The 25,223-nt window shown below is 37.2% G+C and overlaps 1 protein-coding gene across 1 annotated transcript in view; it reads left to right on the top strand.

Annotated features, from left to right (window-relative positions):
- Positions 1-25,223, top strand: part of LOC149574807 (tubulin-tyrosine ligase) — a 118,823-nt gene that overhangs the window by 16,560 nt on the left and 77,040 nt on the right. The window contains exons 2-6 of the mRNA XM_089814632.1: positions 1,457-1,720; positions 2,351-2,475; positions 2,639-2,855; positions 3,176-3,301; positions 3,405-3,661. Coding sequence (XP_089670758.1) covers positions 1,457-1,720; positions 2,351-2,475; positions 2,639-2,855; positions 3,176-3,301; positions 3,405-3,661 — 989 coding nt within the window. The remainder of the gene's footprint in view (positions 1-1,456; positions 1,721-2,350; positions 2,476-2,638; positions 2,856-3,175; positions 3,302-3,404; positions 3,662-25,223) is intronic.

Raw genomic sequence — 25,223 nt, 5'->3', positions numbered from 1 at the left:
CCATTGGCTTATTCAACTCTAACAAAGAAATTCTTTCTTCTAATGCCAATTCCACTGTCAAAAGCAACACCAAACAATGCATCTCCTCATGCCCAATGGTGCCATGTATTCTATACTGCCCTTATGCTGCAGGTTGAGATAACTTGAGTCAATATAGTCGCTTCTTCAAATTAAACCAAATTGGAAAACATCAATCCGCTTGTCTATTGAGAAACCTTTTTCCTTTTTGGATTTTTTCAACTTTTCACTCTTTTATGGATTTCTCAACTTTTAAAGATATCTTCAATCTCAAATATAACTTTGAAAGTTCATTCTTGTTGATATCAAATACAACATGCATGATCAAATACTCAACGTTTCAGAGTAAAACATCAAAACACTCAATCTTCTCTTGATATAGGTCATCTCTCATGCTATGCTTGCAAATTAAGATCATGAAATGACTTCGAGGATCCTCCTATTGTGGATAATCACTCAGTGTAATGATGTGATTTGCTGGTAATCACTTGGGGGACTAACATTATTCATTCAATGGATATCAACTGTTTACACTTCTAAAGATTTGACTTCACAATTTGCAATGAAAATATACTTTTTGATCTTCCAACTTCATTTCAATTTAAACGTAAACTAGCTAACTTTGACTACTTCTGCTCCTAATTGTGAATGCAAGAAATAATGGATGACTTGGACTCTACTAGATGTATCTTAATTAGTGACTTGACCCACCTAATGCAAGCTTCTGGGGAATGCTCTATTGGTTTTTATATCAATATCTCCTCTTCAATCCCATCAAATGGATGAAAACTAAAGATTGAATTAGTTGAAGTTAAGTGCTTTCAATCATCGACTAACCACACAAGGCACACTTACAATTATGTAATGCTATTGTTCCTTTTGTTTTATGATATATGCCTTTTTCTTTCGTTAAGGAAAATGCAATGGCAAAGGAAACAAATTTTGGATCTTAAGAACATCTGAATAGGATTAAAGTTAAACACTTCAATTTGACAAGTCATGATGTTGTAATTGTGGCGACTGGAGATAAAGGTTCAATTCATCCTTTTCAGTTCTAGCTTATTGGGAGAATTTGAATATTAGTGCAATGGTTGAAATGTGAAAAGGTTTGCGTCACACCACAAGATTTTTTTAAATGTCATGTGTGCTTATTTTTCTGTATCATATAGGATTTTAGTTTTATGGTTATTTGTTTTATTATGTTCTGATTGTGGATACTATTTTTAATTACTTTCAATGTTGCCTTTTCTATTCAGCTCCATTAGACTATTGTTATAGTCAAAATTCTGGATATGTTAAATTATTAAAACCTATAAACTATTTTGGTAGTGAAAATGTTAGGCAAGACTTTGCGTGCGGTGCCTTAAATTACAAATCTTTAGTTTTCTTATGACCACTTCTCAGGGTTTCATTATTTTGTGTTGATTGGTGATGTCAGCTGCAGGAAATTCCAGAATTAGTTAAAAGAATGGCTACATTAATGTGTGTAGCAGATGAGTTTGATCTAGAGGCTTGTGAAAACGTCACTGGTGAATGTGGGCAAGTGTCAATTAATGAGGCTAAGGAAAATCCTCAAGACATAATAGATAGAGAACTGTGCAAAGCTAGAGAGGAAGACAGAGATGTTCTATGGTTGGAGCTGGAGGATTTTCAGATTGATGATGAAATGCTATGCTCCTTAGATTTATCTTCCAAGTTACCGGTATGATGTGTTCACTGTAAATCTTCAAATTTTGAAGAAAAATGTTCATGTTTTATTCCTTTTTGCACTGTCTATGTTGGTTTAGTGGGTGTCAAAGTACAGCCTCAGAAAGATATTTTTTTGTTTTTTGCAATGTCATTATTTTGGCTATTTTCAAATTACTTCACTTTATCTTGTCTAGTCGTAAGTGGATATGAGAATTGTGGGATAGCTGCATGGCAGGAGTTCTGTCTAGAACTTTTGATCCATCAGTATTGGAAAGTATTGTGTTTCTAAATATGATCAAACTGTTTTAATGTTGATTCATTTTGTAATTATTATCTAATTTAGTACATGAAATAGAATCTAGTTGGCTCATAGAGTTGACTATAAAAAGTGACAGTAGGTATATGACATGTATATTGATCTTGAAGACTTGACCACATCGTTCAACAGTTCCCTTTGTAAAAATAAATGTTCTTTGTTTCCCTATTTTAATTCTATTCTGGTAGTAGACATTGAAGTGGAGTGCAGATAGGAAACTGGATGTATAGTTACTTAGCTTCTCTGACTAATACTTTTTGTTGCCAAATGTCTCATTCTGTAGTGTGCTGACCGTTATGTTAATCCTAATATTTCCTTGTCTGGTAGAATCTTGTCGGTCTTAATCTCTGGGGAAACAAACTGGAAACCATTGAATCAGTTGCACAAACAGTTGGTGGATTCAATCAACTGCGAGCTCTTTGGTTAAATGAAAATCCCCTCTTAAAACATTGGTAAGTGGGTTGTAAACGTTTTTTTGTCATATAGTTTTGGCCCAGTTTTTTTGTTTGATAGATTACATGTTTTTAATCCTTCAATTTGATTGGGGTTGCGATCGAAGAAAATCAATATTTTGGTAGATGATTGACTGCGGTTTATTGATTGTAAAATTTGCAGTGGTACTGCTCTAAGAAATATTTTATTGGACCTTTTACCTCAGTTGGAGATCTATAATTCTCAGTTCACTCACAATTACAGCCAATGGGCCCTTGGATTCTGTGCTGGTATTTATGGAGCAGAGAAACCTGTTGATAAAGAACAAAGAGCATGCCCTTTGAAGGATGTAACAGAACTTGATTTATCAAACCGATCTATCCATAATCTTTCAAATAAGGTGAAGATGTTGTGCACATGATCTATTTCTTGACTCTATTATGCTGAACCTTTCTCAGCCAAACAAGCATTGAGGATGTTAATGTCTCTAGATATCCTTAATGGTTGCTAGCAGGACAGTCCTTTTCAAGATGAATTTATAGCTAGATTCTTGAACTCTTTTTGAAGATCTCAAAATGCCTCTAAAAAACTGTTTGGGATAGTGTCTAGTGTTCATCAGCTGTGCTGTGAGTAAATATATATTATAGGTTGGATATCAGCTGTAGTATTAAAATGTTAAGAGTGCAGAATAAACAAGCTATTGAAATTATTTATTAGCAGGTGTTCAATCCTTTGGAGTTGCCGCTTCTTACATCTTTAAATCTTCGAGGAAATCCACTGGATCAGAATTCAGCTGAGAATCTGTTGGAGTTACTACATGGATTTATAAATTTGCAGTCACTAGAGGTATGATTCCTTTTGTCCTAGTTGACCTGTTTGATAAGTAATTTAATTTTCTGCCATGAAACTGTTTTGAATTATAGGTTTTTGCACAAGTTATTTGTTTCAGGTTGATATTCCTGGGCCTCTTGGAAGCAGTGCTGTAAAGATTGCAGAGACGCTTCCCAATTTGTCCAGCATAAATGGTGTTAGTGCATCCAAAATATTGGAAGAAGAAAAGGTTATTGTTGACAGCAATCTTGAACCTCGCCTTCCTGAATGGTCCAATGGTGAGCCACTCATTGATCGTATTCTGCGAGCAATGTGGATGTATCTGATGACATACAGACTTGCTGATGAAGAAAAACTAGATGAAACTCCTGTCTGGTACAAGTTTGCTATTTCCTTTCAATTATGGCTTTTGGCTGACATCTTTTCCTTCCCAGTCACTCCATTTGTTTTGTATTCATGTTTTGACCTCATAATGATTTGATGTAATTACTAACATAATATGGTTCTTCTTTCCTCCCTGTGTAAAATGCTTTTTATTTGGGTTCTTGTTAAATTTCCTTTCCCAGAATATTTAGCCATGGCAAAAAAACAGCACAGGCGATGACTAATTTAACCAATATAAAAAAAACTACAATTTTAAGAACAACAAAATGGTTGTCTGAGGGTTTATGCTGTCAAGGCAAAGTGGTGCATTTGCAAATAATGCGATTCAAGTTCAAATCTCCATATTGCAATAAGTAGACCCACAATTTGGCAGACATTTGTAATCAATAACATGTCCAGAGGTAGGGCCTAAAGTGGTCTTGTCATGGTAATGCTGCCAATCTGCTTTGAGAAAAAAATATTGTAGTAATCAATAAGCTAATAAGAATACTTTTCATTCCTAAGAGCTCTTCTTCTTGCCTCTCAAACCTTCAAAAAAAGAGCATTTTATGGTTTCATTATTTTTTTAACACATTTTGTCCTTCTCAGACACTTAAAATTAATTATGATTTTTTAGGGGTAGGGGCTTTCATAAAAATCCAAATATCTGCCATATTTCTGGCTGAAATATTATGAACAGATTGGTAATGTTCCTATTTTGGACGATTGGCTGTGTAATGACCCTTACTATAAAGGCCACTGAAACCCTCAAACTGGACTTGGGAATTTTATCAAACAGTTGGCATGTAACCGAATAAGGCTGCAATATTACTAATTGTTGTACAACGAAACCTCAATATATGATGCCAATAATGTATGAACAACAATTTCCAGATTATAACACTACCAATCTAAGAGATAGATGACAATATGAAACTCAAATATGAAGTCCAATGCAATTCTGATTTTATGACAGCAAATAGAACTGATTACAATGAGAGACTGTCACAACTATGCACTTCTAATACATCAAGCTCTTGACAATGCAATGTTATGACATGAACAATAACCCAGTTCAGATTTGGAATGCAAATGATGAAACTTTTACAACAGTTATTAATGACTGGAAATAACTATTTATGCAATGATAGTGCTGACTGTTCTAATCCATAACATGCAATATTTTGGCAATCAAAACTTCAGTTTGTGCACCTGGAATAGCTCCAATTTTGCCGGATATGAATGCTGAATTGATGCCACACGAAGACCTCACAATCTGCCCCCAAACCGACTCACAAAATAGCTGCTGCTGCCCAACTGACAGGGCCGTACAGGTACGGCCTGGTACGGCTGCTAGATAAAAATATTGCAGCGTTTTTGTCACTCCAAAAGCAATAAATCTGGGCGCCTAGGGTTGCTGAATAACCCCCTAAAATATGAAATTCATCCGTCAAACCAATTAGGAGTTATGAGCAAAAACGTGGGTCCAAACCCTGGACTGGCAGTCTGAAAATAATGCACAACTGTGTCTTCAAACCCTGTTAATCATTCCACAAATGCTAGGGCACAATTGAAACCCTTATTCCAACCAAAGTAAGTCCTTATAACTGAATCTCAATGAAGTCCAAATGAGATGGCTGAATTACCAACTCCTCAAATGCAACAATTCAGGTGATATTTCACACCCTCAAAGTCGCCAATCCAAGGGAGTGATTCGTTCTCAAAGATCAAATAATAATTTGCAGACCCAAGAGACTACAAATTTGCTCCACAATGGAAGAAGTAGAAGAAATCTCAAATCCAAGCATGTCCAAAATGAGAGGCCCAGCCCTCTATTTATTCACTTTTCTAAGAAGTTGCTAGAACTTCTAGAAACATCCATTATAAAATCTCATTATAATGCACTTTTTATAATAAAGTAATTTTATAAAATAAAAAGTGCAACTCAACTTAAAATTATAACATGTAGGCCCCAATAACACATAATAATAAAATATAACCTCTTAACACTTCTTCAAGAGCAAGATATGACCATCTGATCCGCAGAATTGACTCTCTCTCCACACCATTTGCCTACGAGAGTCTGGAATAGGCAAAATCCATGATCAATGTCATGTCGAACTAAAGAGGGGACATTACAGGCTGCAATATTTCTGTTGTGACCTTTCACACTGTTAAATACTCATTGCTTTTAATGTGTAATAGCACTTGTTTTCTTTCTGTGTGTTTCGAGTTACTCTTACAATGAAGTATATATATGGTATGAAGACGCATGTCTCCCATAGAGACTTGTCTCTTCTTAACTCATATTAATTATCATAATTTATATTTGCTTAATGTATTATTATAAGGATAATGATTTTAAATATAGAATATGGATATGTCTAATATATATATATATGTATAATAATATATCTCATATATATAATACACACACACACACATACACACACACATCTATTATTATCAGTAATAATAAAGCTCCATCATTAAAATAATAGAGAAACTAGATATCAAATGTTTTAAGACCAATAGGCCATTCAATCATTTGATTTCATTGATTGGAATCATCCAATCAAAGCTACAATCATTCACTTGCACCATTGTCCCATTGCAAATGGGTACCCCTTCTTTTACCTGGTAGATTGGTAGTTTGTCTTAGTTTGGTAGTGATTTCAAAGCCTTAGGTGTTGATAAGGTAAGAAATTTGGGCAATTTGATGGTGCAAGTTAACTCCTAGTTTGCCTGTTTGGGTTTTTGAGTGAGAGTTTTCAATTGCCAAGCCATGATTCAGGCACTTAGTGTATTTTCACTTCTGTTGAGTGGTTTGCCCAATTGATCATGAGATTTCGACCTACAAGATGGAGTTGCTCAAAGCGGATTGCCAAGGCCTAGTCTTTGTTTTGATCGACTTTCTCTAAGTGTACATCTAGTTTGGTGGAAATTCCAATCAATTGCTCACTTCCATTTTGGACTGTAGGGAAAATCCTAACAGCATGAGGATTTTCACCTAGCCTGAGGTAGGATTCCTGAAAATTTTAAGGATCATGAGATATGTTTTGAGCAAAATTTCTAATTAGAGATGGAAATCTGAGCTCTCTGAGGGAAATCATTGGAAAAGTTTGAAATTGGGTTAAGTATGCAACAACATTCCTAACAATATTCCTATCATGTGTAAGATTTCTGATCTGATTTTATTGTTTGTCCTAAATTCTAATGAAGGCTAGATTTCTGACTAGCATCGTGGAAAAATCCAATCATTAGCCTATCTTCTGCTCAGCATGAGGAGGAGAAACCCTTGGACTTAGCAAATTCTTGATCCATTTTTGTCAAAGATTGCACGGAGACAGGGGTACTTGGGTATTTTGGAGATGGGTACAGGTACATGTATGACTATTTTTTCAAAATAGAAGATGGGGGTATTTTGGGTATTTCATTTTTTCATATAATTTAATATTTAATAGAAAATCTGATTTATAATGACCTTTTCAAAACAAGAACAGTGATAAAGTTTATTGTCAAACATTAACTTCGTAGATTAAGTACACAAATTGAAATGACATACACTCATTCTATCAACGTTTCAAACTGATCAGTGATTGCATATTGAAATAAGCTTGATAAATAGCAAGCTGATATGCAAAAAGAAAACTGAAACAAAAATCAGAAATCTTAATCAAGGTCTTTAGCTATGATGTTCTCCATTGAGTACCCCATTGAGTACCTGGTATGGGGTACATGTACTAGTACTAGGTACACATCCTAGGGGTATGGGTACGAGTAGCCATGCAACTATGATTTTTGAAAAATCCAAAGGCGTGCCTAATTTCTGATCTATTTATGGCCTCTATTTGTAAGGAATTTCAAATGAGGGTGAGATTTCCACTCAATGTGAGCAGCTATCAATGCACAAGTTTGAAGACCTGATCCCCTTTCAAGGAGAATTTGAAGATAAACAATTGAATAAGTTCAAAATTAAGGATTTAAACTTATTGATACACTCATGAAAGAGAAAGTAGGCATTATTAGCACATCCACATGAAATAATATATATTTTGTGTTATAATAATAGGAAAACATAGAAAAGTTAAGACCAAGTGGAAGAAGGAATTATCACTTATTGACTTATTATCAAATATGGAGGAGTTTGGAAACAAGGGAATTCTATGTGGAAAAATTGGTTTAAATAACACTTCGTTCATTGCTAAGATGGTCAAAGGCAAATGATGCAGGAGCATCTTTGGTTGGCTGGCAATCCTGCATGTTGGGGTTTTCTGGCCTTGGAGTTGGAGGACTTAGTCAGTGAAGAGGTGGTACTTGATCGATACTGAGTTGGTCATGGTTGCTGTTTTAACTGAGTGACTTGGTTAATGAAGGCGTTCGGTAATGCTTGGGGCACTCAAAAGATACTGTAAGCTCAGTTTACACTGGGAGTTCGTCAGTAGTGTTGCCCAAGTTGGCTCGGTCAATGATGGAGCTCGATTATGCTTGGTGGAATGCTAACGCTCGGTGGTGGTTTCTGACACTCGGTTTGGTCTTAGTCTCTATGGTGCTTGAGATGTCTGTGAACCGACTTTTGGCATTAAATTTGTGTTGTGGGTAGTTAATGAGTGTGGCTTATGCAAATATTTAATGTAAGGGTTTATTTTAATTTGTAATGGGCTAGGTTGACTTGTGGCCTATGCAAATATTTAATGTAAGGGTTTATTTTAATTTGTAATGGGCTAGGCCGACTTGTGGCTTAGTTGTGGAGTCTTAGGCAGGTTAGGATATAGTCATCCAGCTTGGAGAAGAGGATGAAGTGGAGGGAAGTTGGGATTTCCTTGGGGTTTTCTACCAGAGCGTGGATCTGGACTAGCTAGGATGAGGATTGAGTTGGATCTTGCAAAATTGTCTTTGTAATTGCTTTTTGTATTTGGTCCTAACCTAGAAGGCCTTACAATTGGGCATATTGCATGTAAACAGTTGTTATATGAATAAAGTGTTGAGAATTGGTATTAGATCTTGCATTGTTGTTGTGTTTCTGTTGTGTGGTTATTTGCAGGGATCTAGACTACCTCTAGTAGGGGTACCCTCAGATTCTCGCTGCATCAGGCGGTAACAGAGCTCAATTGTTCCCGAGTGTGTAGATCGAGCGTTGAAGTTGAGGCAATTTGCACTAGGACTTGGGTGAAGGCTGGAAGTGAAAGTTGATCTTGTGGAGCTGATTGATCTTTTGGATTTGTGGATTTATTGCTTTGGGTTGTAAAGGATCTTGGGAATGCCCCCAAGAAGATTGGACCCTAGGGCGATTGATGATCTTAGTGTTGCTGTGGAAGAAAGGATCTCAGAGAAGATTAAAGCAGAATTTAGATTTGAGATGGTGTTGATGAAGAGTGATATGATTGTTGAAATTTTAAGTGCTAGAGGGGATGTATCTTGGCATGTGGGTACTGAAGAAGGTTATGAGGAGGTTGTTGAAGACTTTGAAGTTGCTGGATTGAGTGGTGAGGACAAAATTGATCGTGTGGAGAGACCTATGGGAATTAGGGTTGGTCAATTTGCTAGACTTGGATCTCAGTTGAAGTTGAAGCATAAGATGGAGGTTTCTAATATCTCAGGTACTTTGAATCCTGAAGACCTGATTGATTGGATTGGTGAATTGGAAGACTACTTTGAGTTAGAGAATTTTGAGGATCCACTCAGAGTAAGGTTGGCACAAACTAAGTTGAAAGGACATACTGCTCTTTGATGGAAGGAACTGCAAAGAGACAGAGAGGAGGAAGGTGAAATAAAGATCACTAGATGGAGGTTGATGGTAGCTAAGTTGAAGGCTAAGTTCATTCCTGCTGATTTTGAACTTGAGTTGTTCAAAAGGTTGCAGAATTTGAAACTTAAAGATATGTCTGTGAAAGATTATACTGAGGAGTTCTACAAGTTGACTATTCGGTCTAGGCATAGAGAATTGTCAAAGGAGAAGGTAGCTCAATACATTAATGGTTTGAGATTCAATATCCAAGATGAGGTTGACATGTTGAAGATTGATTCAATTGAAGATGCTTATCAGTATGCCTTGAAGGCAGAAGATAAGTTGAAGGGGAAACATCAAGGTAATTACAGAGGGAAGGAGAAGCAGGATGGCTTGGCAAAAGCTAAACTGAATAATGAAGATGAACTAAAACTTGTTGATCAGAAGAGAATGACAGGTAGAGGTGAGTTTAAGGGTACTCGCTACAGATGTGGTGAAGTAGGACATAGATCTTATGAATGTTCTAAGGCCGTTGACAAAAAAGCTGCTATTGTGAATGAGGTTGAAGACAGTGACAATCAACCTGAGCAAGGAGAGAGTTTGCTAGTTCGACGAGTACTGATTGGTTAGAGGACATTGGAATCTTGTTAGAAGACTAGTTTGTTCAGGACTTGTTGCAAGTTTGGTGGTAAAGTCTGCAATGTGATTGTGGATGGTGGTAGTACAAACAACCTTGTTGCTGAGGAGATGGTTCAGAAACCTGGTTTGAAAAGAATGAGACATCCTTATCCTTATAGGATTGGTTGGTTGCAAGGTGAGCATGCTTTGGAAGTGAGGGAGTAGTGCCTTGTTGATTTCCAGATTGGGTAGTATAAGGATCAAGTATTGTGTGACATTGTGGACATGAAGAGTTGTCATTTGTTGCTTGGTAGACCTTGGTAGTATGATTGCAAGGCTATGCATGATTTTGTCAAGAATGTGTTTTCAATTGTGAAAGGTGACAGGAAGCATTCCCTGATTCTTTTGCAGAATGAAGAACTTGATAGGAGGAACTTGAGTATTGGCAATCGAGTTGAGTTGAAGGATTTTGAGTTGGTTTGAGATCGGTGTGGAAGGCAAACTTGTGGAACACCGAGAATGTATGTGAAGAAGCAAAAGAAGATCAAGGGAAAGGGTGTATAAGTTGAGGACTTGGAGGATATGTATGTGAAGAACCAATTTGGGATTCATGTGTTGAATCCCAGAGGATGTTCTTCCAGCTATTAAGAACATCTTTTCGAACCTAGGGTGTTTGATGCAGTTGCATCCTTGGTTGACTGGTAATCCTGCATGTTGGGATATTCTGGCTTTGGAGTTGGAGGACTCAGTTAGTAAAGAGGTGGTACTCGGTCAATATTGAGTTGTTCGTAGTTGTTGTGTTGACTGAGTGACTTGGTTAATGAAGGCGTTCGACGATGCTTGGGGCACTCAGTAGATACTGTAAGATCGGTTTACACTAGGAGCTCGTCAGTAGTTTTGCCCAAGTTGGTTCGGTCAATGATGGAGCTCGATTATGCTTGGTGGAATGCTGATGCATGGTGGTGGTTTCTAACACTCGGTTTGGTCTTAGTCTCTGTGGTGCCCGAGTTTTCTGTGAGCCAACTTTTGACATTTAATTTGTGTTGTGGGTAGTTAATGAGTGTTGTAGCCGACTTGTGGCTTATGCAAATATTTAATGTAAGGGTCTATTTTAATTTGTAATGGGCCAGGTTGACTTTTGGCTTAGTTGGGTATAAGTGGGGGTATTTTGTGGAGTCTTAGGCAGATTAGGATATAATCATCCAGCTTGGAGAAGAGGATGAAGTAGAGGAGAAAATTTTGAGAAGGGCTAGTAGCTGAGGCTTGGCAAATCAGGAGATTGCTTGGTGGGCTTGCGAACACAAGTTGAGATTTCCTTGGGGTTTTCTACTAGAGTGTAGATTTGGACTAGCTGGGATTAGGATTGAGTTGGATCTTGAGGGATCTTGCAGAACTGTTTTTGTAATTGCTTTTTGTATTTGGCCCTAACCCAGAAGGCCTTACAGTCGGGCATATTGCATGTAAACAATTTTTATATGAATAAAGTGTTGAGAATTGGTATCAGATCTTGTATTGTTGTTGTGTTTCCGTTGTGTGGTTATTTGTAGGGATCCAAAATACCTCCATTAGGGGTACCCTCAGATTCTTGTTGCATCAACTTACCAATGTTATCTTGAAGAGATACGATAACAAAATCACTAAGTTATGGAATGAGTCAATCCATTTACAATTGTAAAGATCACTAGTAATTACCGGATTGATAATTAACTCTATGGTTTCTATTGCCCAATATTGGTGATACAATAATCTCATTGGATATGATCATCGAAGGATATCACATAGTTATCCCATCAATGACATTAATACCTTAAGGGATGGCAGACTAAATGTAGTTGCAGGGTCAAATATGTGGACTTCTCCAATGACTACAAATTATTTTCTAAAGATAAGAGATGAATTGTATACCTTGGTTGATCCTAATTAATGTTATCAATGCCATAGATAAACTCATCATAATAGATAGTTATCAATTATGATCCATTAATTAATTAAGCACTGGTTGTAAGAAGATGCGGCCATTGGAAGAGAAGAAGCCACGTATAAGAGATGCATCCATTTGTCAACGAAGATATTTAGATTGGTGGAGAACAATCACTCAATCATGATTTGGAGAAAAAATATTTATTTATAGCTTATAAGGATCACTCTTTAATAGAGCAGATCACTTTTGGCATCCATTTGGTGCAAGCAATAGAGTTACAATCAGAGATGACAGCCATTTGAGCATATTATTATTGTCATATCAGCACAACCTACAACATTATTTAGAGCTAACATCAGAGACAAATCAAAGATGACCTGCATAATTTGCATATTCTTAATTGCATGTTAGATTTAACAAGCAGTACAAGGTAGTGCTATTTCGCTCAATCATTGCATGTAAATTCCTCAAAAACAACAAATAATATCATTATCATCTTGAATGTTATGTAGTCATAGTTAATTTGTATATAACTATATTGCGTATGCATTTGGAATTAAATAGTGTATACATTTGTAATTAAGGCTCATTCAATTATTACCTAAATAGTAGTTTCATAGAGAAATTGTTTATCTATTCATTAAATTGTGAAGAATTCAAGTAGTGCCTCATATTATAGAAAAATGGGTCCTTACAACCCTTCAAATTTCCGACCTAGATGAGCGATCCTTAGGACAAAAATTCTAACATCCTTCAAATTTCCAACCAACACGAGAAACTAACAAACCACAAGTGGTGAAAATCCAATCCACTTGCAATGAAATTCTTAATGATCATCGAATTTCTGATCCATTTGCAAGGAAAATTCCTAACAAGTGATAACATTCTGCGCATTTGAAAAGGCATTATGAACACAAGGTGGATTTCCGACCTGTCCTGCGTGCACATTCCTGAATACTAACACATGCCTAAAGTCCAACCAATTTGAGCAAAGTATTCCTAGCACCCTTCTGATTTTCGTCCTGTTTCCAATCTCCAATTTGTAAAAATTTCTAACATAGGTCTGGTATCCAACTTGCAAGATGGATTTGTATGACTTAGTTGCTGCCTAATCCTCATTTCACTCAAACATCTTTACTTTCTCTATGAGTCTTCTCTTGCCTGTATTGTGAGCTTGTGTAGTTGTGACTACATCATCATGTGCCTATGTTCATCATTGCCCCTCTGATGTTGTTGTTGCTTGGTTGCATTTCTTTTTCCATTCGCCCTCCATCTGCTACTTGCTTGTCCGTTGAGCCTTTATGTTAGACATCATTGTGCCTCTGCTGAGGTTGGGTACACCTCTATGCTCGTTGACGTTGTTGCTCTTATTTCTCACTCAACCTTTGGTTCTGGTTTTCAGTCTTCTATTCTTGGGTAGCTTCTAAGTTCATGTTTTGTGGTCGCCTGGTTTTGGTAATTGCGCGTGTGCCTGGTTTTTCTACAGACAATTGGCTTGTGCAGATTCACGCTTTGTTTGAGCTTGCTTGTCTGCTAGCTTGTCATTGTCTATGTCTATGGTATGTGGCTTGTAGCAGTTGCCAGGCCTTATCTTCTGTTCCTTGGTTGGGCTTTGTTGCAATTGGTGGCTGTTTTCTTTTGCTCTCTTCTTGAGCCTTTCTTTTGTGGCTCACAAGTTGTATGCTCTTGCTGCTAGTTCTTGCCTGCGCTTAGATTGCATCTGATCTACTTGGGGCGGTGTCATGTGTTTCTGTTCTGTGTCTGGTTGTTTTCAGGGGCCCTTGGTGTTTTCGTTTGTTCTGCCTTGGGTTTGATGGGTCCTTCTGAGCCTCTTCTTTGTTTGACGCCCTTGCAAATATATCAGTGCAGATCATAGGTAATTCAAGAGCTCTGTGATAGAACATGTGTAATATTCTGAGGCTCAAATTAAGGTAAAATACTGACTGTACGGCTGTGAGGAATTTCGTCAAACAGTTTTATGGTAATCTTAATGTGTTATCATGTCACTATAAATGAACTTAAAACCTTGCACCAAAACTTGCCATACACTTAAAGATTTTACCAACAGCGAATATATAAATGTTACTTGTTATATTGACCAAATATATGAAAGAAATAACATTCACCTGCCCAGATTTCTAACAGGCAAGATTCCAGTCAATATGAAAGTCTCAACTGCTGATAACTTAAAGATGAAGAGTCTCAGATTAATACATAGAATACTCAATTAAATGACAGTAAGAAATTCTGAGTGGAACAAAGAGGTACAGATCCGTGTCTTCCTGCTGCCGAGTTGGAGATGAGTTTGAATCTCAATGGAGTTAGCTGGCACCCACAAATGACAGTGACTAACCTCTGATTTCCACGCCTACGCATGTATGGAAAGTCCTGGTAACTCACGTTGGGCAAAAATACCTCCACCCGAATGGTTTCCACCTCTCAAACACTGCACCCAACCTGTATTCACTGAATGTTGTCCAAACGTTAGAGCTTGCTGACAGCGGCTCACAAAGACTCTACCTTCCTGTTCGCAAACCCCTTTATTAATATGGACGTAGTCACACATTCATGGTGTGTTTCAGATGTTCATAACCACGTTTTCCTGCCGAGTCTGGAGATGTATGACTGAAACTCAACCCGTGAGAAGTCCTACTGAGTTCCCACAATGTACAGCGGCCCACACTTGTTCTTAGCAATCACTTGTTGCATAACTATCTGCACTTGAGTTCTGATCTTGAACTGAAAACCACTTACCCTCCTGTAAAATTGCAGCTAAGATAATAACCCAGAACTGGAGTTTGCCAGTTATTTAAAAAAAAAAAACTCATACCTCCTTCATTTTCGATTTCCTGAACTTCTTATTTGCCGATTTTCTGCCCAAACTTGTTTGCACTGAATGTAGGAAGATTGGGGTGACATCCAACTTCCTTTGAAACTTAGAAACTTGAGGGTTTTTGTCCTCCAGTTTCAAGCCAGTCACATTTAAGCAACCAGATTCGCAATAAAACCTTTTTATAAATTCTTGTATTTTGTTAATCCCAATACAAGCTCTCCTTTATAGCCTTGAAGTGAGGGGAAACACAAGGAGCAAGGAATGTGGGATTAAAACTTCATTTTCGTCATGTAGTCACTTAAAGTCATTTTATAAAGTAAATAACTTAAAAACATTAAAATGACTTAATTCCGCTCACTTTAATAAAGTTCTGAAGTAAATTAAATTAAATTCCCATTGTGACTGGTAGGCATCCTGTTAAATAATGTTATTAATCTATCCGGATGTGGAGATAGATTAAATTGGCACCCAAATTTCTAGTGCTGAGAAGGGGACATGACAACATGAAGGTTGGAAGCCAAGAATCTGAAACTCAAACGCCACATGGAGGACATTTCTAACAGGTTGTCATCTGTTGTCATTGATAATGCCGAGCTTCATTCTCAGCTCAAACATTCAACATACCTGCATTAAGGATGTTGACATTTTGTAAATTAAACCTAAACATTCTGAACTGATTAATTTACATTTTCAAACTGAAAAGCATCTCAAATCTTGGGCTTCCATCTGTAACAAAAACAATGGCCCCCTGTTTGCTGTTGCAGAAAAACTTGTTCAATCCAAACTCATTGAGGAGCACAAAAGGAGATCATGCAAGCTCAACCTCAAAGTGCAGGGCCTCCCTTGATCCCATTTCAGCTAGGTGGACATTTCTTAGTGTCGGCAGAGTGTTTACATTTCATATCAGATGGAGCATGAATTGGTTATAAGAATACTCTTTTTCTTTACTTTTGTTCCGCTGCTGATTGTCTATTAGGCTCTTAGGGCTAGACTGAAGCTTTTCTTGCTGCCTACAAAGGTTTTTATGGACTAGGACCTTACCAAAATGCAGGGGTTTGTACTTAAACAGTCTAGAGAACCTGTGGCAGCAGCAAGGCGAAATGGTAAATGGGTTGTTAGGAACCTTAAGGCTATCATCAGGAATTCCTTCCCCTCTGGGTGGAAAACCAAGCACCCTGCAATTGCAGCAAAATGATGGTTTTGTCGCTTGCATGGAGTGTGTGACACATTGGATTCTCTTAGCGTTAACTATTGGAATGGGAATGGGTCTTTTTGGTCTTCCCTGAGGCTTCTTCAGGATGCTTTGGGTTTCTTTGATATTCTCCTCACTGAGAGGCATGAGAGTCTAGTTTGTCCTCTCTTGGGCATTGTACGCTTTTCTGGCTTTCCACTTATAGATGCAAGTCTAGGAGCTCTAGTGGGGTTCGCAACTTTGGTGTGGTTGCCTACCTTGTTAGCAATCATCTTCAGGACGTGAAATCAGTTGTCTTGACAGATGCCTTTTTTATATTCATGTAATTCCAATTGTGTAGTGTCAGCCACCGTATCAGAGACACTTCCATTGGAGCATGCTACTTCCCTCCAGCCTCCTTATTTTATGCTATCCACAACAATCTTGTTAGTGATCCCTATGCCGACCTTAATGATAGCATTGCTTAGTTCGCATTGGCTGATTACATTCTCATCCTGGGTGATTTCAACAAAAGGACCTAGGTTGCTCAAGTGTCCCTTAATGATAGGGTGGTGGACTCCTTGTGCATCAATGATAACAATCTCGTTACTTCATAATTCCATCATTCATTAGGTGATGCCTTCAAACCCTTCACCAAATATGGATAGTGTATCCATCTTTGGCAGTATTTGGAACTTGTGATTTTGAATGGGATATCTTGCTTTCCGAGTTACCTCTGCTTCACTTCTAGGCCTCATGGGGCAGCGTTGTTGATTATGCCCTCTCTAGCAGGTCATCCCTCCATTCTATCTACCGACTCCTTCATTGCTCTTTCAGATCATGCACTCCTTAGCCTCTCCTTGTCTCCAACTCCCCCACCCACCTCTCTTCCTAGTACCCTGTTTCGGTTCAAGGACGGTGACCTCGATCTCTTCTCCCACCATCTTTAGACTTCTCCTTCCCCTCTCCCACATCTCCTCTATTGGATATGTTGACTTCATGTTCCACCACCTCTTTCGCCTCTATTTAGGATGCTGCTCATTTGTCCTTCCCTCACTTTAGCCCTAACACACCCCATCTAGGTCAAGGAGCACTTTCCCTATGAACAAGTGGTCTGATGATTGTTGCAAAACCTTCTTCCAGACTTTACATTCTGATTTCTCCCTTCACCACACCGCCTTCATTGAGCTGCAGACTATTGTATTCTCTTCCTTAAGAAGTGTCCCTTTATCTCACAATGTAGGAGAATTCTCTGTGCCTCCCTCATCCACTCCCCCAAGTCTTTTTGGTGCACCCTCCTCCCCCACCAAACCCCTCTCCCCACCGTGCTTGACCTTAGCCACTTGTTTTCCAACACGATTGAGATTTATGATATCCTTGGCCAGCCCCTTATCTAGGCCACCCTCCGCCATATCTTCACTTGCATGAATTTTAAGAATGTTGTTAGGATCATGAATAACAATAGACCAGCCGATGAGGAGGGGTTCCATGCTGAGTTCTTCCATCACGGCCTTTCGGTCCTTGGGGGTTACTTGACTGATCTCTTGAACCAGGTGGTTTGTTTGGGGTTCTCTCCCTCGTGGTCACATCACATTATCCTCTTGATCTACAAAGATCCCAACAATTTCAGGACTATTATGATTGGGCACACTTTCTCTAAGCTGTATGCTAATGTTCTGTACACTCTTCTTAACGGAAGCTAGACCAACTTTCCATCTATTCTAGGGGTAGGGTGGCTTCAAGCCAAAGTATTAGACTATGGACAATATCTTCACACTGAGGGCTATTATTGAGGAGGCTGGTCACTATTCCTCAAAGGTGTACTGGTACTTTGTGGACTTAATCAAGGCTTTTGAGTTTGTCCCAAGGACGATCATCTTTCAGAGGCTTCTTGAGATTTACATCTCTAGGATCCTTTTGACAACTATTATGAGATTATATGATGGGTTTTTTGATTCATCAGTAGTACTATCATGGTCAAGTGGCACGTCCTTAAGTGGGAAGTTTTGATATCCCATGTCTTATTAAGCATTTGATAAATAAACAACAATTAACAAGAAGCATCACCCAAATTAGAGTCAATTCAGATTGTTCATGGGGTTGGCTAGGGAGAGTTGATGAAATCAATTGTTTAAATTAGATGAACTCGACCTCCTTAAGGAATGGATGGTGGTTGAAATAAATTTAAAATGCAAAGAACGGGTTGGCCTACTAAGATTTAAGTGGCGCGTCCTTAAGTGGGTTTGATAAATAAATAAATAATAAATAATAAATGAATTAATAAGTAAAAGAATATTGGTCATATTAATAAATGTTATTATTAAATTAATAATTAATTAATTAACGAATATATCAATTATACATACACACACACACACACACACACACACACACACACACACACATATATATATATATTGTTAAATGAATAATTAATAAACAATATGTTATATAATTAATGAAAGAACCAAATATAATAAATAGAAATATAAAATTAACATTGACTAGTTATTGACTATTTTCGACAAATGACTTCATATGAGAAGAATACCGATCGACTATACCAGGTGATAAAATAACAATAGATGAATAACCATATCGATGACTTGATATGAATACGCAATGGGATTTACAAAAATCATCACAAAAGATGTCCATGATGTTTTATCCCATCTCTATCCACGGGCATATAGATGCGGTTAAAGTAGTATAATATTTAAGCATTAGATGAAGGAAGAATGAGGATTGTCATGGTTGAAGGGATCTTAATGCCATGTATGAAATAATAAGAATGATATCAATGTAGAGATAAGTAGTGCATAAACTGATTACGTGGAAGCAAGATAATAAAAGATACACTTGTTTAGTGGCTTTGTATATGACAAGAACAACAAATTATATCATTCTAAGCATTATCGGATATGGGTCGATATATTAGAAGATTACAACCAAGTATAATGTGGTTGCCGTAAGAACTTGAGCCTTTGTGAGGAAACCAACATAATCTCATGCTAATAATAGGGGATGCTGGCAATTTGCGCGCTAGCCATGACAAAGGCATAGTTATGCTTTCCAATACGTGTTAATGTTTAACCTTTCATTCATCGTGATTCCTCAATCTCCAATGGCTAAGGCATTATGTGGAGTACATGCCATTAAAGGAGTATCAAGTCTAACATAAAAGGTTTAACTTGTTAGCACAACTCGATAGCCAAACACAATAGACATGATATTGAAACAAATCAAATACTTATGAATTAATTGAATGATCTTGAATTTTTCTCGGTAATAATTTTTTGTTTTAATAATAGAGAAAAAAGCAAGTACAAGAAACAACCCTCAAATCTCAAAAACATCATGAGTATTTGTGGCATAATGAACACACAAAAATTGATCTAACTGCCATGCAGACATTTCTGCACACTGCGATTGTAGGCTATATAACTACCCACTAAGTCATATTACAATTCATTAAAAAATTGGTGTTATAAGGACCAAAATTTCAACAAAAAAAGGTAATCCGATTGATGCTCTAAAGAATCTCGTACATTTGTGCATCTGTGTGTTTCTCTTTTTTTTTCATTCTTGGGAGTTCAAAACTTGAATTTGCATCTCCAGAAAAATGGTTGCCACTCTGTCTTCACTTAGAAATGTGTAAGCCTTAAAGTCCCTTTACCATTCAGACAAAATTGGTGTATTCCATGAACATAAAGACCATTGTTGTCAAAATCATGTCACCTAGACCACCCTAGAAATTGTTACCTCCAAACCAAATCCCCACTCGCAATCCCAAATTGACAATAAGAGACCGAAAAGGAGCTTATGTACAAGTTTCCTTTTTAGGAAGTTGCACCAATGATAAAATCTAAACTCAAACTTCAAAGATTGCCCTTGTTGTGGTTGCATTCCAGCATTTCCCAATTGCATCCAAAATAGAGTAATATTTGAACAAGAAATAAAACAAAAGATCACAAAGAACACTCAACCTCATCTACAAGCATCCCAAACTAAAGGGCTGAAACAAGTAGTAATACCTGCCCTACCGTAAGGCCCTAGGGATAAAGTCCTCGATTCTTGCTTGTATCATAGCATTCTGTCTTGCTTTTGGCCATTTGTTATCCCCTTGGTTGATGGCTTCTCGAGCGCTCAACCTCTCCTCAAGTTGGGCTTTATATTCCTTTGTCCAGACAACCCTAGCTTTCATTTGCTCAATGTCTTGATCGATGATGTGTTGCTTTACCACCAACTTTAGTGCAAATCATGTTTTTTTGGCTTCCTTGAAACATTGATGTCTTTGGTATTTCACAAATCTCTATAGGAATGGGATGACTTCTATGCTAGGGATTTTGTCAATGCTTGTGGCCCTTTCCCCCAAATTAATCCCCCAATTAACCACTGAAGTTGCTAGAATTTCCTCTAGGCCACCTAGGGCTTTCTTTGGAATCAATTGGTACATCATAAATCTCACAATGTCCTTTTCCCCCACCTCCAATGCCCATGCAAGGATTATGGAATAGATGTCTATATTGGTGCGGTCCAATTGATAAAACATGTCACTGAGTAGAAAATCTACCACATCCGTAGCTTGGGATGGGTAAATTTGAACATTTTATCCACTCTCATCCTAAAACTGTGCCTGAGGAAGGGATTTTGCTGCTTCCAACAATGTAGAGTGAATGAGGACTCCATTACTTGTCACACTGCAATCTCTATCTAAAAATTTACTTAAACTGCCTAAGATTGCAAGCTCGAGAAGAAATGCTTAAAAACTAAGCCAAGGGTGGTCAATATGTCTACATAAATGCCTATGCCTGTCACATCCGCATTAACGCTGGTTGGAAGTGGCACATTTTACATTAACTTTAATGCATGATTATTATGAGATTGTGGATGTGTCCTATTGTGTTTGAAAGCAAAAAAAATTTCGGTAGGATTTAATCATTTCATCAAACATCGATATAGTCTTCAATTATTGTTTCAAACATGTTGAGATCAACACCCACTTTGACATTCTATTTGCTTCAACATTATCGACGCTTTTAATGAGCGTGATCCTAAAATCCTTGAGGGTGGCCGATTCCCAATTAAAGTCGCGGATGTTGTTACATCTCCTATTTTGTTAATTTTAAATAATCTATTTAGCCGTCAAGACATCAAGCAAATTGGAAATAGTTGGCTAAATTGGTTATTCATTTTCATTTCATGTGAATTGGAAATATTGGTTATTTGTTATGTTTCATTTGAAATTGAAGATATTGGTTAATCGTTATGTTATTACATGAATTGGAAATGGTTAGTTAATATGGTTATTAGTTATGACAACTAAATTGTATTGGAATGATGTGGAAATATGCATTCATCATATTATTTTCTTCTTGTAGGAGTGTGACGAAGGGGGGAAGCATTGGTGGAGAGGGAATAGGGCAGGATGACACAGGGAGGGATGAATAACTAGGGCTAAAGGCACACCCAACTATCTGAACCACCCTGCAAGAGTTAACATAGCGGAAACGCAACACACTAAACAACAACTAAAGGAGGAATAAGAGAAAACACTTACTGTTTCATCAAATAATCAACATACATGCCTAGTTGTAAGTCCTTCTGGGTTACGACTAGATACAAAATATATTCAAAATGAAAGATCCAATATCAAATTCGTAGCTCCAGGTACATATGCAACAAACTTTCCAAACTTTCGCATTCTGCTCCAGAATCCCTCCAAAAAACTGTCCTAACTCTAAGCCTAAACACTCTATATATACTTGCCAAAACGGCTTACAGATTATTCTAGAACATTACATAAGAGGAAGGCTGACCCAACAATGGTCTGGACACATCCCAAGAAAAGATCTTAACATAAATGTCACGATTGAAATAAATCTTGCAAGTCGGCTCACAAAAATCACTTCCAAATGCTGACACTTGACATAAATAGGAAAATTTGGCACATGAAGGCTCACTCAGCATACACTAGGTAACTCGGCACATGAAGACACTCGTCATACACTGGGTAATTGGCCACATGAAGGAACACTCGGTCAACACTAGATTGCTATAGTAACTCGGCATCCATTAGAGCTACAGTAACTCGGCATGAACATGCAAAATGAACAAAAATGAGTAGGATAACAAGGCAACCCAGGATGCTCTTGCATCAGACAATCGGGGTTGAAAGGAATGATTCTCCTGAATCATCGAGATGTCACAATTTGAGTTGGATCCAACTCAAATTGAGAAATTTATGAACCATTTTCAATAGGCGTATTCTTCCACTTCACCAAATATTCATAGTAATCTTTTTCTCTTGTGCTCTTGCCAACTCTTTGATCCAATATCTGTTCAACTTCTTCAATCTTCTTCTTAGGATAATCTTTTGATACAACAACTCCATCATCTGACTCGTGATAGTTATACAAATTCTTTTAGACTTATTAGCATTCTCCTTATACTTCTGATTACTTTGTTCCAACCTCAACTTCACTTTCTTATGCAAAGACTCCATAAAATCAGCAAATTCTTCTCCTGCAGCGCTTTTCTTTTCTTCACTAGCAATATCTCTCAAATCTGATATACCTCTAGGATGCATTCCAGTAACAATCTCAAAAGGTGTTTTCCTTGTACTCCTATTGATAGAATTGTTATATGCAAACTCAGCTTGTGCCAACACTACTTCCCAATTACTTGGCTTATCTCCAACTAAATATCTTAGCAAATTACCCAAGCTTCTATTCACAACCTCTGTCTGTCCATTTGTCTGTGGATGGAATGTAGAACTAAACTTCAACTTAGTACCCATCTTCTTCCATAAAGTCTTCCAAAAATAATCAACAAACTTACTATCTCTGTTAGAGATAATACTTCTTAGTAATCCATGCAAATCTCATAATCTCTTTAAAGAAAAGTTCAGCAACATGCTTAGCATCTGATGTCTTTTTACATGGTATGAAATGAGCCATCTTAAAAAATCTATCCACCACAACAAATATAGAATCATACCCTTTCACTGTCTTAGGTAATCCAAGAACAAAATCCATACTGATGTCACTCCGAGGTTTCTTAGGAACAGTAATAGGTGTATACAAACCAATATTTTGACTTACTCCTTTTGCAACTTGACAAACCCCACAACTCTTTACAAATTTCTGAACATCCTTATACATTTGTGGCCAATGATACTTATCCTTTAGCAAACTTAATGTCTTATCAATTCCAAAATGTCCAGCCAATCCACCACTATGCTTTTCCTTAATCAGATTAACTCTATAGAACTTCTAGGGATACACAACTGAATACCTTTGAACAACATACCTTCTTGAAAGGAATATTCATCATACTTACTAATGTGATTTGTCAAATTTGGTGCTCTGCACTCTCTTCACGCCTCAGAAAAATCAGGATCAGCAGCATACAACTCTTTCAACATCATACAACTCTTTCATTTTATCAAAACCAAGAACTTCAACCTTCATCTCATTCAATAAAAAACGTTTTCTACTCAATGCATCAGCAACTTTGTTAGCAACTCCACTCTTATTCTTAATGACAAATGTGAAACTCTGCAAGTAATCAACCCACTTCATATGTCTTTGATTCAATTTATGTTGACTTCCCAAGTATTGTAAAGCTTTATGATCAATATACAACACAAACTCCTTAGGAATCAAATAATGTCTCCACTTCTTCAAGGTTTGAACAATAGCATAAAACTCTTGATCATAAACAGAGTATTTCCTTTTAGCATCATTCAACTTCTCACTAAAGGAAGCAATAGGTTTACCTTCTTGACTTAATATAGCTCCTATGGCACTACCACTTGCATCACATTCAACTTGAAATACCTTATTGAAATCAGGCAAAGTCAATATAGGTAACTCAACAACCTTTTGTTTCAATGTCTCAAAGCTCTTATCAGCTCCAGGTGTCCACTTAAATTCCTTTTTAGCTCCTCTCTTTGTCTCAGTCATAGCATTACAAACAACACTGAAATTCTTTATAAACTTTCTGTAAAAATTAGCCAAACCATGAAATGATCTTACCTCACCCACGTTCTCAGGTGTAGGCCATTCCAAAATTGCTTTAACCTTCTAAGGATCCATCTTCAATCCATCAGCTAAAATCACAAATCCCAAATACACAATCTCCTCTTGCATAAAAGGACACTTTCTTAGATTAATCGGCAACTTTTCCTCTTTCAACCTCTATAATACTTGTCTAATATGCGCAAGATGTTCTTCCTTAGTCTTACTGAATAGTAGAATATCATCCAAATAAACAATCACAAACTTACCCAAGAATCTTTTCAGAACTTCATTCATCAACCTCATGAAAGCACTAGGTGCATTAGTCAAACCAAAAGGCATAACTAACTATTCATATAAACCATCTTTTGTCTTGAAAGTAGTCTTCCATTCATCACCTTCTCTGATTCTGATCTGATGATAACCACTCTTCAAATCAATCTTGGTAAAATACTTCGCTCCACTCAAACAATCCATTATGTCATCCATCCTCAGCATAGGAAACCTATATTTCACTGTGTTCTTGTTAATAGCTCTTGAATTAGTACACATGCTCCATTCTCCATTCTTTTTAGGTGCTAATACAACAGGTACAGCACATGGACTCAAGCTTTCTTTGATCAAACCTTTCTCCAACAACTCATGCACTTGTCTATTAACTTTATTGTCAATGAATTAACCCACAGGAAATATAGCACCAATAAATCAACACCTATAGAACTATTGGAATTTCGGATAATATCTTTGATTATTAAGAAGACTTCACCAATATGACAATGAAGTACTTGGTGAAATATCTCAGCGATATATCCATTGACAGACTAGGGTTAGGAATGAATTCTACCGAAATTGCAATTATTGACAAGGGGGGCTCAATATCCATCATTGTCATTGTCCCTAGGATTCAGAACCCTAGTCAGCTTCTTGAACCCTTATCCCTTTTGTAATTTGTTTTGAAGCAGTTCAGTAGTATTAATGAAGTGTCATAAAGGTTTTGAAAGATCTGACAATGCTTGGACAGCTAGAGAATTTGAAGTCTTATCATTAGGAGAGCCTAGAGGAGAAATCACATATAGTGATATAGAAAGAGTTAACTTTTTCTGTTTAGGAACAATTGGTTAAGTCCCCTTGTGATTACCAATGTATCACATCATCAATTGTGTCTATCCAAGTGAAAGTCAAGATTTGACGTAGATAACCTTGGGGTCATCTCACTTGATCAAGCATATTAGCAATTGAGATTTCCTTTAAACAAGAGAGGATAGAAAATACTCAGTATATT

The sequence above is a fragment of the Cupressus sempervirens genome, chromosome 2 (assembly GCF_028749045.1).
Source record: "Cupressus sempervirens isolate cs-2001-9-10 chromosome 2, ASM2874904v1, whole genome shotgun sequence".
NCBI lineage: Eukaryota > Viridiplantae > Streptophyta > Pinopsida > Cupressales > Cupressaceae > Cupressus > Cupressus sempervirens.
The sequence above is the reverse complement of the archived record's forward strand: the minus strand, read 5'-3'. Positions and strand labels throughout refer to the sequence as shown.